The 16,542-nt window shown below is 47.2% G+C and overlaps 1 protein-coding gene across 4 annotated transcripts in view; it reads left to right on the top strand.

The window, feature by feature from the left end:
• Positions 1 to 9,524, top strand: part of Peak1 (pseudopodium enriched atypical kinase 1) — a 286,254-nt gene extending 276,730 nt beyond the window's left edge. For all 4 annotated transcript variants that reach the window (XM_045160221.1, XM_045160219.1, XM_045160220.1 and 1 more), the window contains one exon: positions 2,881 to 9,524. In XM_045160221.1, the coding sequence (XP_045016156.1) occupies positions 2,881 to 4,044 (1,164 nt within the window). In that variant the 3' untranslated portion in view covers positions 4,045 to 9,524. The remainder of the gene's footprint in view (positions 1 to 2,880) is intronic.
• Positions 9,525 to 16,542: the final 7,018 nt, after the last annotated feature.

Raw genomic sequence — 16,542 nt, forward strand, 5'->3', positions numbered from 1 at the left:
TCAAGGCCAGCCTAAGATTACATAGTGAATTCCAGGTCAGTCTGGGCTAGAGCAAGACCCTACCTCAAAAAAAAAAACCAAAAGGAAAACAAAGAAAGAAAGAATAAAAACAAAAAGTGGTACCCTCCAGCTGTCCTCCGTCAGGCTCAGAGCCTCATCACTGTGGCAAGTGGCACTGGAACTTCAAAAATAATATATTTTTCTCTCTTGTTCTTTCTGAAAAAATATAAAGATTCTATAAGATTGCATCATTCTTAACACTTGAACATTGTCTGAGTTGTTGCCAGTGTTGAACTTGAGCAGCTCTGTCCCATATGGATTACTGTACGTTCTGGGGCCCGTTTACCCTTACGCTACCCGCACAGTAAGGTTCCCATAGTCTTTGCATCGGTTCCTTTAATAGGTAGACTAAGACCCAGAGAAACTACGTGAGCGTGCCGAAGGTTACACAGCTGTTGGCGAGGCAGAAGCACCACGTCCTTGTTGCGCATCCTTCACATAGCATGACAGCTAGGATTTAACTTTCAGTTTCGTTCAGCTGCACTCAGTGGTAATTTGACTTTTCAAAGACTAAGGAGTTGGGACCCTTGAACTTGCAGTCTAGCAGGTAATGTGGTATTGAGCAAATTATTTAAACTGCCAATGAAGGTTAATAGTACCATGTGCCAAATCCAACTCCTATACCACTAAATTATGGCTGGTATAGGACTTAAATACCTGGTGACACATAAACATGAAATATTGCCATCAGTGCATTATAGAAAGAATTCGTATGATTGATGAGCATATAGGATATATTACACTGATGTGCTTGAGACTTTGAAAGCCTTCCAGAGATAATGTTTTCTGAAAGATATATGTTTGCACTTGAACTCAGACTGGGGACATGTATTTCAAGACTAGAAGTTTGCTCTGAAAAGTAATACGAAGTATTTGTCAAACTGATGAGGCGGGTAGGTGGCAGAGGACTTAAAGGAGCTTGTTGTCCGGGTCACGCTCCATCCATGCGTGCTTCTTTCCATGGCAGTGGCCAGTGAGAGGAGTCTCTGACTGTGATGTGCACATAGTCAGTGCGAAAGACGTGCTCTTCTCTCTGGAAGTGAGAGGCGAGGGGAGAGCTCCACTTCCATACATGTCATCACTGGTGGCAGAAGTTCACTTTTACGAATATACATAAACCACATTTCCTTTATCCATCCTTTAGTTGATGGACCCTTGAGTTTCTGTTTCTTGGCTCTCACAGATAGTAAACTTGAGTGCAGTTATCCTTTCAACAATACTACTTTCATTTCCTTTGGATGTGCAGTGGGATTGCTAGATCGCACAGTGGTTCTATTTTTAATCATTTCAGGACCTTCTACACTTCCCACAATGGCTGTACTCTTACATTCCCACCATTAGTGTGTGAGGGTTTCCTTTTCTCCATACCTTTGCCAGAAGTTTTTTCATTTTGATAAAAGCCATTCTAGGGGGCTGGGGAGATGGCTGAGCAATTAAGGCACTTGCCTACAAAGCTTAAGATACCAGGTTTTATTCCCCCAGAACCCACATAAGCCAGATGCACATGGTGGCACATGCTTCTGGAGTTCATCTGCAGTGTCTAGAGGCCCTGGCACACCCATTCTCTCTCCCTACCCCCTGTGATAAACAAAAAAACATGTAAAGCTCATTCTAATGGGAAATAGGTGGTATAGTTTTGATTTGCCTTTCCCTAATGATCAGTGATGTTGAAATTTTATTTATACACACATATACATAAATTTATTGTTGGCCATTGTATATCTTCTTTTGTTCATATTTTGATTGAATTATTTAGGGTTTAGTTATTTTTATTTGGTTTTTTGTTCCTTGTATATTCTGACTGTTAGCTCCTTGTCATATTTTAGTTGAAATATTTCTCCTTTCTGTAGTTGTCTCTTCAGTTCACTGGTTGCAGTCCTTCACTGTGCCAGAGCTTTTTAGCTTGATGTAACCTCATTTGTCTACTTTTGCTTTTGTTGTCTATCCTTTTGGAACCTCATCCAAAAGTCGCTTGCCCGTTCCAATTTATCTTTTCTAATATTTATTTATGTACTTATGAGAGAGAGAATATGTGTACCAGAGTCTCCAGCCATTGCAAATGATCTCTACATGCATGCATCACCATGGCATCTGGCTTACATGGGTTCTGGGGAATTGAACCTAGGTCCTTAGGCTTCACAGGCAAGTGCCTTAACAGCTAAGCCATCTCTTCAGCCCCTCTTCTAATATTTTTCTTTATTTATGAGAGAGAGAGTGTGTGTGTGTGTGTGTGTATGAGAGTGGGTATGGGTGCTCTAGGACCTCCTGCCAGTGCAAATGAACTCCACACCCATGTACCACTTTGTGCATCTGGATGGGTACTGGGGAATCAAACCCAGGCTATCAGGCTTTGCAAGTAAGCACCTTTAACCACTGAGCCATCTCCAGCCCCTATTCCAATGTCTTGAAACATGTTCTTCAGGCTAGTTTTTATAATTTCAGGTCTTAAATTGAAGTATTTAATTCATCTTGAGTTGACTTTATAACTGGTGAGAAATAGAAGTGTGGTTTCATTCTATTGCATGCGGCTATCCAGTTTCCTTAATATTATTTGTTAAGGGCTCCCAGCCACCTTGAAGGGCTTGTAAAAAGACTGGAGAAGGTACATATAAACTGCCGGTCACAACCTGGCATGCGCAGGGTCATGAGAAATGGTTATTACCAACAGCATTGTCACTGACCCGGGGGCTGCCAGAAAACCTTTCTAAAGATTCCACTGTGTGACTTGCCTAATGAGTCACCTGTTTAATCATTGTTAGCCCATCACGGGTCTGGCTATGGAAGCAAGCATTGTAAGCCATGTCACTTGCTTTCTTTCAGATATGTAAGAGCAAAGCTAAAGAGTCTCAGCAGTATTATCACAGCCTGGCCGTCCGACAGAGCCTGGCCGTGCATTTTAACATCCAGCAGGATTGTGGCCATTTCCTTGCTGAAGTTCCTAACCGTCTGCTTCCGTGGGTGGATCCTGATGCCCCTGAAAAGGCCGAGGATGAAATGGAAGAGAGTGAGGAAGACGTGAAGGCAGGAACCAGTGGGAGAAATCCAGAGCCCTGCTCTGAAATGGACTCCTCCCAGAAGGAGAACCCAGGAGTCACAAGCAAGAAGCAGCGGAGCCATGTTGTGGTCATCACCAGAGAGGTCCCTCGTCTCACTGTGGCTGATTTCGTGCGGGACTCTTTGGCTCATCACAGCAGGAACCCTGACTTGTATGAGAGGCAAGTGTGTCTGCTGCTCTTGCAGCTGTGTTCTGGCCTGGAACACCTCAAGCCCTACCATGTCACTCACTGCGATCTACGCCTGGAGAACCTGCTGCTTGTCCACCACCAGCCTGGGGGAGCTGCCCAGGGCCTTGGGCCTGCAGATCCTAGCCCCACTTCATCTTGTCCCACAAGGCTGATTGTGAGCAACTTCTCTCAGGCCAAGCAGAAGAGTCATCTGGTGGACCCCGAAATCCTGCGAGACCAGTCCCGCCTGGCCCCAGAGATCATCACAGCCACCCAGTACAAAAAGTGTGATGAGTTCCAGACTGGTATCCTCATCTACGAGATGCTGCACCTGCCCAACCCCTTTGATGAGAACCCAGAGCTGAAGGAGAAGGAATACACGCGCACAGACCTGCCTCGCATCCCTCTCCGCTCCCCCTACTCCTGGGGCCTGCAGCAGCTCGCCAGCTGCCTCCTGAATCCCAACCCTTCTGAACGCATCCTCATTTCCGATGCCAAAGGCATCCTCCAGTGTTTGCTCTGGGGCCCCCGTGAAGATCTCTTCCAAACCTTTACTGCTTCCACAAGCCTGGTGCAAAGGAACGCGCTGCTCCAGAACTGGCTGGACATCAAACGAACTCTGTTGATGATCAAGTTTGCCGAGAAGTCCCTGGACAGGGAGGGGGGCGTCAGCCTCGAGGACTGGCTGTGTGCTCAGTATCTAGCTTTTGCCACTACAGACTCCCTGAGTTGTATTGTAAAAATCCTGCAGCACCGTTAATGCGGCCCAGATGTTGCTTTGACTACATGTCCACCCTCTTCATGTGGCCCCACACTTCCCTATCCTGATAGTCACTCAGAATTCAAGGAGAGGAGAGCACCCAGCCTGCCGCCTTCGCCCATGAACAGATGGAAAGGCTGTCCACAGTTCCAAATCAAGTAAGAAACTGAGTCTGTCTCAACTTTACAGAAATTCAACTGCACAATCTTGCAGTTGGCTTCCCTAGTAATCCTATAAACATGGGGTAAGAAAATGAAAACGCACATCTGTGAAAGACCAGCTCCTGTGGTGTGAACTCGGCGTTCTGTGTCCAGCTCTTCCAGAACTCTTGACACTCACCTGTCTTTTTCGGCAAGTATTCAGTCTCACTAGCAATAGACAGATGTCAGCAACCTCTGCTGTCATCCAGTAAAGCTCTCAAAACAGACTCCCTCCTTTAAAGTTTCAGTAACTGTCCTTATCAGGCAGACCTGCCATTCTTAGCATCAGCCCAGTCTTGGTGACCAGGGATTATCCTTTGTTCAAATAAAAAGAAAAGAAAAGAGAGATTCCCATCTCTTGAGTCATAGGCCCACTATCATTTCTAATCTCAGTGTATGTCCTGCATGGAGAACCACCCTGATATCCTTCTGCTGCCACTTCCCCGTCCTCCTGGCCTCTGCTCTGTCCCCACCTGCTGATAGAGTTTGGGTTTTTCATCCACTTGTGGCCCATTCCAGAGCTGACCCAAGGTAGTGTCACCAATGCTGCAGTAGGATAGGATGCAGTTCAGAGCTTATGAATAGTAGGACATGAGGAGATAATTTCCTTGCATGTGCAATTCTCCAGGGGCCATCAGGAAATAGACTTTAAAAGTACCGATCTTTGATTCCTGTCAGAGCTGTCAGTGTTAGCAGCCAGGGCTGGTGGTACCTGGATCAGAGTTCCCACGTACCCCCACCTCAGCAGTAATTGGTCAGCTTCCTTCAGTCAATAGCCAGTATTAACTAGTGCACCAAATGCTGTAGACAACAGCCCTGAATAAAACGGCTGTCAGATGAGTACAGCAGTCTCTGAGAGAACTGAGAGGCTGGCTGTCGGAATGGCCAGATGCAAGGGATGGGGGGAAGACGACTGCAGTGGCTAACCTGCTGCCCAGAATACCAACTTCTTCCAGAGACGGCCTCCGAGAGTGAATGGCACATTCCTTCTACGAGGGTGAGCGGTTCTGGAGTTTAGCTCACAGGAAGGCTGATGGCTGAAGTGAATGGCTGAGAGCTGTTCCCCATGGAGCCTGTGTTCCTCTCCAGTGGATATATGTGCAATTTTGTATGTATTTTTTTAGCTGTATATTACAGTGTTTATGTTGCAACTTTACCTGAAGCCAGATCTACGGAACTCTTCCCTTCTTCCCTTGGCACAAATTTGTGCCAAGGGAAGTGTTCTTTCCGTGTGTGTGTGTGCGTGTGTGTGTGTGTGTGTGTGTGTGTGTGTATGCACGCGCGACCATGTGCTTATTTTATTCAAAACTGTGAGTATCTGTTTACTTCAACCTGGAAATCCCAAGAGTCACTTGAACAGTGTGTATACATGTGTGCCCCTGTGCATGCACACGTATGCTGGAGATAGAGGCCAGGCCTCTGGGGAGGCAACCTGCGGCAGGGTTCTCAGCACCTTGTCAGTGAGGGAGCTCTGAGACCACGCACCTGCGCAGAGCGTTCTCAAAACCAAGACTGACTGTGCAGTATTACTTAGGTGGCACATTAGTGGCCTTGGAAATTTCTAAACTTTAACATTTTTAAACAGCCTTTCATGTGATTCGCCTGCATCAAAGAGGATCAAGAAAGGAGAAGAATGTATTTTATTGTGCTTTGTTTTTGTTCTCAAGAGGATGCTGTGTTGAGGTTCCACATGGAGAATGGTCTTGCCCTCCTGGCCAGCACTTCAGGACTCCCAGGAAAGGCTGGCCAATCCACGGAGTGTCTTGCCTTTTCTAGCCAGAATGGCCTTGGAGCAGGCCAGCAGTCTCTTCACTCAGTATGAGCCTTGGCTGCATCATGGTTGGCAGGCTGGGTTTGGATCATCTTAGCATAGTCCATGTGCACATAACTCCTTGCCTAATTATGCACTGACCCTGCAGCACACAGACCACTGACCATGTCAGCTAGACAGCCCCTGTCCACTCCCCCACCCGCCGCGTTTGCAAATTGAGATGTACCTTCTCAATGTCACTCTCATGGTGCCTTGCCCGTGTAAATTTGAATGTGATTGTTTAAGGTTACATATTTAATAATGCAGAATGCTCCCTGGTCCCTCTGTTTGTTCTGTCTCTATGCATCTTTTTCTTTACCCTGTTACATCTTGGGTTTAGCTTTTCCTCCCCCTGCAGAAGAACAAGCATGGCCTCACTACTGGCACCTCACAGCACTGGTAACCCGAGCACCTTCCACACCATGTGCTTTCCTCTGTTGTGTTCGTGCTTGCAAAGGGCAAAGGATGAACGCCAACCAGCCAGAAAAGGGATTCAGGCTTCCCAGAAGTAGGTGGCTGTGTTAATTCTGTCCGGGATGCAGCCACTAGATGTGAGAAAGGAAGGGAAGGGGTACTCCAGTCTAGGGCAGAACAGAGACAAGAACTGTGTTTCTCGGCACATTGATGATCCTCAGAGCATTTCCCAAAATAATGAAATTTAGTCCATCTCACACTACCTTAAATGTTTTACATTGATTTTTTAATTGTGGCAGGAACTTTGAATTTATTCATCAACTGGAAAGAAATACTACCCTCTATAGACACAGATGCATACACATTTTATATGCACACACACACACACATATATATGCACACATATATGAATTTTGGAGTGTGACTAGTATGGCACTTTAAGTTTTCGTAAGTATCGAGTTATTATTCTTAATACTGATTGGAACTTTTTTCTATTAAGGTGTATGCTATAGATTCTTCCATTTTATATTGAGTCTGTACAGTTAAGCCCCTATTGGGACTTTTCCTTAAGCCACAGAGCATAAACAGTCTCACAGCACATGTGGGTGCTATAGAGACAAGACTGTGGCTAGAGCAGGCGAGAGCAAGAGTGAATGTACCTCAGAGTGCCTTGTTAAGTAGTGACAGCCGTGGGCAGAAGAGGTGGGCATGTTCCACAGAGGGCCTAGGACTACCAGTAGCCTCCCGTGCCACAGAGAAGAGCCCTTTGAGGAAGCATACGCCCACGTGATGTGCAAAAACTGATCATGAAGACCAGCAGCTCAATGAGAGAAAGAGCAGTTCTAAGCTATGGTGCAAGAACATGAGATTCTTGAATAAAGTCCACCGGCCCCAAGGTGGAATTAGAAGTAGAAGCCAGAGATGTGGGTGAGTTTGAGGATTTGCCTTCAAACGAGGGACTGGGTGAGGTCTGGAGGGAGCATAGCACCCTTACTCCCCAACCTGCTGGTGCTGAGGGACAAAACGAAGACTCCAGAGCTTAGCACAGCGTCCACTGTCAGATGAGATGCGGCTGCCTTTGCTTCCAAGCTCAGTGTATGGTTATGAACATAGGAAAGTCTAAGAAGAAATCCAAACCTGTAGAAATATTGGTGAGATTTCTGGCAGTAAAATGACCTAGCCTTGTATTTTGAAGCTTCTAAATTTGCTAAAGTCCCATGAAAAGCCCCAGGCCCACTAGGTAGTAGGTCATAGCAGGCTGGCAGGCAGCTTTCTCACTTTGACTTAGAGTACTTCAGTACTGGGAAGTCACCTGACATTAACTCCACAGGTAACTTGCACTTGGTACTTTCCCCCTAGCTCTCACCCACAGTGATCGGAAAAAGTCTCAAAGTGGGATGGATTTAAGAGTCAGCATTCTGTGTGAGTGGTTGTGGATATATGCAGTATGAACACACTTGGAGAAGGGACGAGAGCAACTTCACCCCTGGGCCCACTCTGGCCTGTTTGCCATTCTCCTCACTAGTGGACAAGGACTGGAATCTCATCCAGCCTAAACAGTGAGCAGGGTGGCTACCCATAAAACGGGCTTGTCAGGCTTGCTTCCCGGAAGCTCGGATTCTCACAGTGCTGTGCTGAGACAGTCCACGCGCTGCCCTGCTGAAGCGCCCGGATGCCCATCTGCCCATGCGACAAGTAATGCTCAGGTGGGGATTTCATGACGACACCTGATGCCCCAAGGGAAGTCAGAAGAGCCATAATGCAAGATGCTAGACAGGTTATACCAAAGAAACCAAGCCATTTTTCCTGATGCTTCTTAGATGGTGAGGTTGAGTTGTGACAGATGACAGGGGAGGGAAAGTCATATACATTCCATGTTCAGGGCGTTTATTCAGCTGATAAAGACACCCTCAATAAATGCTCTATTTTTTTTTTCAAATCCATTTTGTACATGAGAAGAAAAACAAGATTGTGGTGTTGGTGCTGGAAGAGGAGACAGTGGCGTGCTCCAAAACTTCCCCAGAAGGACCTCAGCCCATGCAGCCTGACAGCAGCCATTGCCCAGACCTTAGTGTGAGACTAAGCTGAGATTTGTTCCAAAGGGTTTATTTAAAGAACACTTGGAAACCTCTTAACACATTGTACTGTTTTTATAAGCCTTCCTACTGAGGTGTTTATCATCAGCATCACTGTTATTTAATACATATATCTAAGTGCCCAGACAGTCCGAGGTGCTATGCAGCTGTTACACACCTACTCTCTCAGCTGTTTGAAATTAGAGTCGATTTCTGCATCAGCCACTGCTAGAAGTTTTGCCCACTTAGCCACAGGGGTCTGCATTCTGAATATCCCTTTCATGTTCCTACTCTAAGAGCCTCCACTTTTCTTCCCATATCTCACCCTCCCCACCTCGCCCACCCTCATGGTTTTGTAAATCAAGAAAGTTTCAGGGAATCAAAAGAGGTCAGAATTTTTTTAACAGCAGAATAACAGAGTTCTATATTTTGCTACGAATATTCATGTAGTACAGAAAATCCACTTTGCCCATTCGTGTGTGTGGTTGGTCTGTGGGTGTGCACGCTGGGTAACCTGAAGGATGAGCCGGCTCTATGGCTTTAGTGTAGCATTGGTGAAAAGTTAAACCCCACTGTTTCAAATACTCCTTTGCTGTCCCTCCCCTTAGCAATTCTAAAGAGTGTCGTGTGTGAACACGCTGGGCTGGGTTTTCCGTTCATGATACGGTGGGCATTGGGGTGTAAGACTAAGGCAGAAGCAAGATGTCACCGTCTCAGTGATCTGAATCATGACAGTCCTCATCCAGTCTCTCTTAGGTTTTTCCATGGCATCGCCCACACTCTCCCTTTGAAAACCTTGTTTCTCTAGCTCTCCTCAGAGCTTTGTCCCTCACTTACCAATATTAACAGTTGAGTAAATCTATCAATAACAGGTCCCCTGTGTCACTAGTGGTGCCGCCCTTTGGTTTGCTGTGGTACTTTGCTGTGTACTCTGGCCTCACGTTACTATGTAAATAAACTCAGTTTAATATACATTAAAAATTAGACTTCAAGCACGTGTTCTTTCAGCGACTCCTCCACACTGACATGCTGGGGAAGGTTAAGTGGCAGATATCTTGCTCATCCGCAAGGATAGCTTTAGCCACCTTGCCTTCTGCCTGCTAGAGTCAGGGTCCCTGCTGACATGGACAGCGTTGGCTCTTCAGTCCCTCTCTACATAATCTGAGAAAACAAGGAGGCCTCAAGGAACAAGTTGTGGTAACTCAGTGCCCTCCACCCACCCCACATTCCCGTTGGAGGCTGCACATTAGCTGTATGAGATCGCCCTCTGGTGACTAGTCACTACCTGCTGCCTGGCTGCAACTGTGAGATTGGCTGACTCCCAGTGGAAGCCACAGATGTGCGGAGAAGAGCAAGGGCAGGGCCCACACAGCAGCACAGCACCCATACGCATTTGACCTGTTCCTTACGTTGTCACACACGACTTCCTCCCAAAGGCTGACAAGCTAACAGGCAGGCAGATAGCAGAGAGGAAGCCACCTGGCTTGAGTAGAAAGTCAGAAATGGTGAGCCGAGTGTGGTGGCGCACACCTTTAATCCCAGCACTTGAGAGGCAGAGCTAAGATGATCGCTGTGAGTTCAAGGCCAGCCTAGGCTAGAACGAGACCCTACCTCAAAAAAAAAAAAAAAAAAAAAAGGCGGCGGCGGAGGCCAGCCGTGGTAGTGACAGCTGCTACATTATTGAAGTAGGAAGATGAACATACAAACAGCCTTTAAATTCAGACAAGATGGGAGAGCTGTGGCCTTTAGGGTGGGTGGTTTCCAGCAGTGTTCCTGCTCTCTTCCGCTAGCAAGCCCTTTGGAATTTGCCATACTCCTAAAAAGGTGGCTGCCAGACTTTGTCTTGTGTTGCCGAGGAGGAAATGCCAGGCTAATGTGTCAGGAGACAAACTAAACGGACAGTGCCCAGGGGCACGGGCTGTCAGCACAACGCGTGGACCAGAGTGGGAAGGTAAAAGTCGACACTGAAGCCTGGTGGTCACAGGACTACTGGGGTTGGGTCAGTGCCTGACTGTTGTGGCCAACTGTGCTACATGAGTGGACACCCCAGGTTCCTAAAAGAGTATGAGCCAGGTCAAGTTTGGCCTGAACAACAGACTCCAAGGAGGTGGAGAAGGCCAGAGGACATTTGAGCTCCTCCTCATCAGTAAGTTTGTCTTTTAGCATGAGAGCCTAGGGCAAAGTCCTTCGCTGCCTTACCCAGCAAGGAACCCATTCCAGAAAGTTCCATCAGTGAGACCACTCTTCTGTGTTCAGAAATGATAGGTCGCTTCCATTTGGCATCTGCCTGCCTGCCAAGTGACTTCCTTCAACCCACACCACAAAGAATCTGGTTTCTTTCCTATCTGGAATAAGCTGGCCCCTGCAGTTCTGTGAGCGCCCCGGGGTCTTACGTGTGTGCCCTCCGCTCCTGGAGCTCTGCCTGTTCGCCCAGGCCCAGCAAATGATACCTCCTTGTAAGGAAGCCAGCACTCCACCGGGGAAAGAGCTTCATTAGTACCTTAGGAGCCAGGAGCAGCGGTTGGCAGATCACAAGTTGTCATTAAGAGCAGCTCAAGGCAATTACAGCTCAAACTTAAGAATTGGATTTCACATTGGGTAGGAATGGAGGAGGGGAAGGGCTGGTTGCCAAGATTCAACTCTCAAAATGCACAATTTCAAAGACGAAAACACTGCCTGAGCATGGCTGGGTTTCCAGAGACCCCAGATAACCCTCGGAATATTCACCTACATACACTTTTTATCTAATGGCTTCCTTGCCCTCTGGAAGGGGTATGGAAGCAGCCAGAAATCAGAGTTGGTGATCACAAGTAGGAACTGGGGAGATAGCTTAGGGGACACAGTGCTTACCTTAGAAGCATGAGCACCTCAATTGAGTCCCCAGAACCCACATAATACTGCCTGGTGTGACAGCATGCAGCTGTAGTCCCAGCTCTGGGGAGGAGAGATGGGAGGATCCCTGGGCCTCACTGGCTAGCCCATCAAACTGACTTGCTGCGTTCTAGGCTAGTGAAAGACCCAGCCTCAAAACAGGTGGATGGTACTCCTAATGACATGTGAAGTTGTCTTCTAGCTTCCATATGTACGTGCACCTGCACATGTGTGTGTACACACATCCAGATGTGCATGCATGCACCACACATGCACAAATTCAGGGGCCAGGCTGGGGAGAGAGCAGTTAAGGCGCTTGCCTGCGAAGTCTAAGGACCCAGGTTCAATTCCCCAGGACCCACGTAAGCCAGATGCACAAGGGGGCGCATGTGTCTGGAGTTCATTCGCAGTGGCTGGAGGCCCTGGTGCACATGCACGTGCGCACACACTCTCCCTCTACTTCTTTCTCTCAAAAAAAAAAAACGCCTGGGGAGACTGCTCACCTGTTCAAGGCATTTGTTTGCAAGGTTCCAGCATCCATATAAAGTCAGATGCAAAGTGAAATATGCATCTGTGGCCTTCCTGCTACACTGGGAGGAGGGACCAGAGGAATGAAGCTCACGGGCCAGCTAGTCTGATGTTCATTTCATTTGCAATCTGGCTGTCAAAGAAAGTGGACATAGACACCTTGAAGTTCTCTGACCTCCACACATGTACTGTGGCATTGTGCACCCCTCACAATTAATTTTATATATATATTATGTATATATATATTATATATATGCATACATATACACATATACATTATACACACACACACATATATATATATTTTTTTAATCCAAGTGGGGGCTGGGGAGCAATGAAAGATGCTTGCTTGAAAAGCCTGTCTGCCTGGATTTTTGATTCCTCAGTACCCATGTAAAGCCAGATATCCAAAGTGGTGCATATGTCTGGAGTTCATTTGCACTGGCCACAGGCCCTGGTAATACCCATTCTTCATTCCCATCTAACTAGCTAGCTCTCTGGCTCTCTTTCACAATCTCAAATAAATAAAAATGTTTAGCCAGGCGTGATGGCACATGCCTTTAATCCTAGCACTAGAGAGGCAGAAGTAGGAGGATCGCTGTGAGTTCAAGGCCAGCCTGAGACTACATAGTGAATTCCAGGTTTGCCTGGACTAGAGTGAGATCCTACCTTGAAATACCAACAAACAAAAAGACAAAATTAAAAAATAAAATCCAAGTTAGACTAGAAGTCCTCTGAAAAAAACATACAAGCAAAAGGGCCATGGGCTTCTAAAGAAGTAATCTGCCTGTTGGGAGGGGAAATACAAGGCCTCTGCCTCCATTACATAAGGACAGTGTTCTCTGCAGATCTGTCCCCACCACCCCCATTGCCCAGCAGTCTCTGCTTGAGCTGGAGTCAGAGGGAGAGTAAGAACCTTCAAAGCCTGTGGTTCATCTTGCCTCTCACCACTGCCCGACAGATAGGTGGAGTGATGTCTCCAGTTCTCTAGCCTGTGGTTTGGCAGCATGGTTTCCATCTCTATCCACCTGCCTTCCTCCTTCCTCCCCGCCTCTTCCTTCTCTCCCTCTCTTACGGGCTTTGTGATGCTGGATAAGCATTCTATAACAGTGAGCCGCAACCTTCTCCCATCTCTCCATCCTGAACAAGTCTGACCCCAACACCAGTACATGGCCACTTCTCTTCCCTCTTACTGGCCCTGCTTAGTTCATCAGCCACCTGATGCTTAGTACAGAGCCTGATCTAGGCTCAGTAGTTCTCCCCTTTCATGCCCAGAGGGTCTGAGCTTCTAGGCATCTCCCACCAACTTCTTTCTTGTTGTTGTTGTTGTTTTGAGAGAGAAATAAAGAGGCAGAGAGAGAGGAAGATAGTTGTTTTTGTTTTGAGAGAGAGAGAGGAAGAGAGTGGACGCCAGGGCCTCCAGCCACTGCAAACGAACTCCAGATGCGTGTGCCCCCTTGTGCATCTGGCTCACGTGGGCCCTGGGGAATTGAACCGTGGGCAAGTGCCTTAACTGCTAAGCCATCTCTCCAGCCCTCCTACCAACTTGTTGATCTTTTGGTCTTCCTGAAGGATAGGGAAACAGGCCTCTCCCAATCACCTCTGTGCTTCTAACCTGGGTACTGTACCTAAGAGCCCCAAGCTGCAGCCTAGAATTAACAGTAATGAGCCTCAAGTGCTTTTCACATACATTCACTTCAACCACTAATGCAATAGCTTCATTCTTAATCTTTTTTTTTTTCCTCTGACAGAAATGCCTATTTTTTACTCAGTTAATCAAAATCAGGGTTTGAACCTGGATCTGTGTGACCCTGATCTTCACATATGGCGCTTTCACTGCCACCTCACTCCTGCCAGCTGTGCCACAAGGACACCCAGAGAACAGTGGGCATTCAGAGAGCAGAGCGGGGCACCCGGGGCGGGGGTGTGGAAGCCTTTTCTGCTCCTGTTTTCCTGCTTAAGTGTCATGTGCTGGGTGCTCAGTGGTGGGCTTTGGAATCCAACTCCACGTCTGAGAAGCTGGCCAGGAATGCCCACTGGAGGGCAAGCCTTGGACAGCAGTCTGGAAGGTCCAGAATGAATTGTCATCCCTGAACACCAAAGGCCTGTGTGTTGTTTACTCTGCGGCAAAGGTCTGGAAGCCCATTCTGGACCCTCAGAACGCTACATACACTGAAGCCCTGATAGAGGATTATGGAATAGTGGACCCCCAGCCCCAACCCACCCCCAAGACCTGCTTATATGATCTATGCTGGGCTAGCCAAACCCTTCTTTCCTCCAGGAAGGCAGAAACCTGTTCTGGAAAGATCTTCAGTAAATATATTGACCCAGTGTTAGTCTGAGGATTATTTTTTGCTTTGCTTGTTTGCTTTTTTTTTTTGTCAATGTGACAAAATACCCAAGAAAGGGCTGGAGAAGTGGCTCAGTGGTTAAGGCATTTGCCTGCAAAGCCTAAGGAACCAGGCTCAATTCCTCAGTACCCATGTAAGCCAGATGCACAAGGTGGCACGTGTGTCTGGAGTTCATTTGCAGTGGCTAGATGCCCTGGAGTGCCCATTCTCTTTCTCTGTCTGCCTCTTTCTCATGAATAAAAAAATAAATAATTTTTTTTAAATACCTGAGGAAAACAATTTAGGGGGGAAAGTGTTATTTTGGCTTGTGGGTTTTGAGGTTTCTATACATCATTGAAATAGAGCAATTCGCCTCTCAACAATCAGGAAGCAGAGGCGTGCCTGGACGAGGCTTCCATGGGGGCCGGCTACTGGATGGTGCCACCTGCACTCAGGTGGGTCTTCCCCCCTTAGTTAACCCTTTCTGGGTATACCCTCACATACATACACAGAGGTGCGCTCCTCACACCCTTCTCAATCCAATGACATTCACCAGATTAGCCATTCCAAGTCCTCCCCTTGTCAACTTGACACCCAAATACATCTCCTTAAGTCATCCTGAATCTCCAACTAAAGACAACCACCGTGTCGTAATTCCACCTAACACGGTGTTACCTAAAGCACACTCGCGGCCCTCCCACCGCGTGCCCTCAGCTCCAGTCGTGTGCAGAAGTTCAAGTTTGAATGTTTCTCTGAGGCTTGAGACAAACTCTTAGCTGTGAACCCCTGAAACATCCTGAAAAGTTATGTACTCCCAAGCTACAACGGCACAAAGTAAACATTCCTATTCCAAAGGGAAGAGACAGAGGGTAACGAACGGGATGAAAGCAAAACCACAAACTCCGCAGGGCAAGCAAGCATTGCATCCCGTGTCTGACATCCAAGGCATGTGATGCGATGTGTGCTCCAGACAGCTTCGGCAGCCCTGAGCCTGTGGTCTTGCCACCCGCACCTCCTGTAGCCCCTCTCTTAGGCTATAGTTCTGTTCATTCTTTGCAGCTTTCCTTGACAGACATTCCACATTACTGGCATATCCAATGCCCTGGGTCTCCATCATTGGCCTCACCCTTCCAGGAGCTATTCACAGGAATGTTTACCTTGTTACACATTACCTGATCTCCCACACTGCCTTTCAAACGCTGGGGGGAAGCCCCCATAATCCCGAAACTCTCAGATTCAGCATGCCTGCAAAACTAGCATCATGTGGATGGCACGAAAGTCTGCCCCACCAGCTTGAGCAGTAACAAGGGCCCCTTGGACCACAGCTGCAGGGCTTCTATGTGCCTTGCGTGGTTGAATGCAGGAAAACACTTCGCTAGGCAGTGCTGTGCAGCCAGGCACCCTTGAGCTTTCTTCTCAAAGCAGTGTTTCAAAGGGGTTTTGCCTTTGAGCCGATGATGGATGAGGTCTGGCCAACTCTTTCTTTTTTTTTTTTTTTTTTCCTTCAAGGTGGGGTCTCACTCTAGCCCAGACTGACCTGGAATTCACTATGTAATCTCAGGATGGCCTCAAACTCACAGCAGTCCTCCTGCCTCTGCCTCCTGAGTGCTGGGATTGAAGGCAGTGTGTGCCACCACACCCGGCTTTGGCTTTTTTTTTTTTTTTTTAATGACCCATATATTTTCAGCAGCTATAATTTCCTTTACCTAAAATTTAAAAAAAGAAAAAACTTTTTTTTTTTTTTTAGTTTTTAGTTTTTAGTTTTTAGTTTTTCAAGGTAGGGTCTCACTCTGGTCCAGGCTGACCTGGAACTCATTGTAGTCTCAGGGTAGATTTGAACTCACAGCAATCCTCCTACCTTTCTGGCTCCCAAGTGCTGGAATTAAAGGTGTGCGCCACCATGCAAGACTTTGTCCTCAATTTCTTTTTATATTTTATTTTTATTTATTTATTTATTTGACAGAGAAAGAGAGAGAGAGAGAATGGGCATGCCAGGGCCTCCAGCCACAGCAAATGAACTCCAGACACATGTGCTCCCTTGTGCATAATGTGGGCCCTGGGGAATCGAACCTGGGTCCTTTGGCTTTGCAGGCAAATGCCTTAGCCACTAAGCCATCCCTCCCTGTCCTCAGTTTTTTATACACTTCTTTTCTGGACCAACTGCAGTTTTTCCAAACCTGTCTGCCCTGCTTTTGCGCACCATTCTCATTGTGAACTTGGCGAGAAGCATCCAGCAAGAACCATGCTGCAGTCTAGACGCTGAGCTGCAT

Source organism: Jaculus jaculus, chromosome 10, assembly GCF_020740685.1.
Source record: "Jaculus jaculus isolate mJacJac1 chromosome 10, mJacJac1.mat.Y.cur, whole genome shotgun sequence".
NCBI classification, from domain to species: Eukaryota; Metazoa; Chordata; class Mammalia; order Rodentia; family Dipodidae; genus Jaculus; species Jaculus jaculus.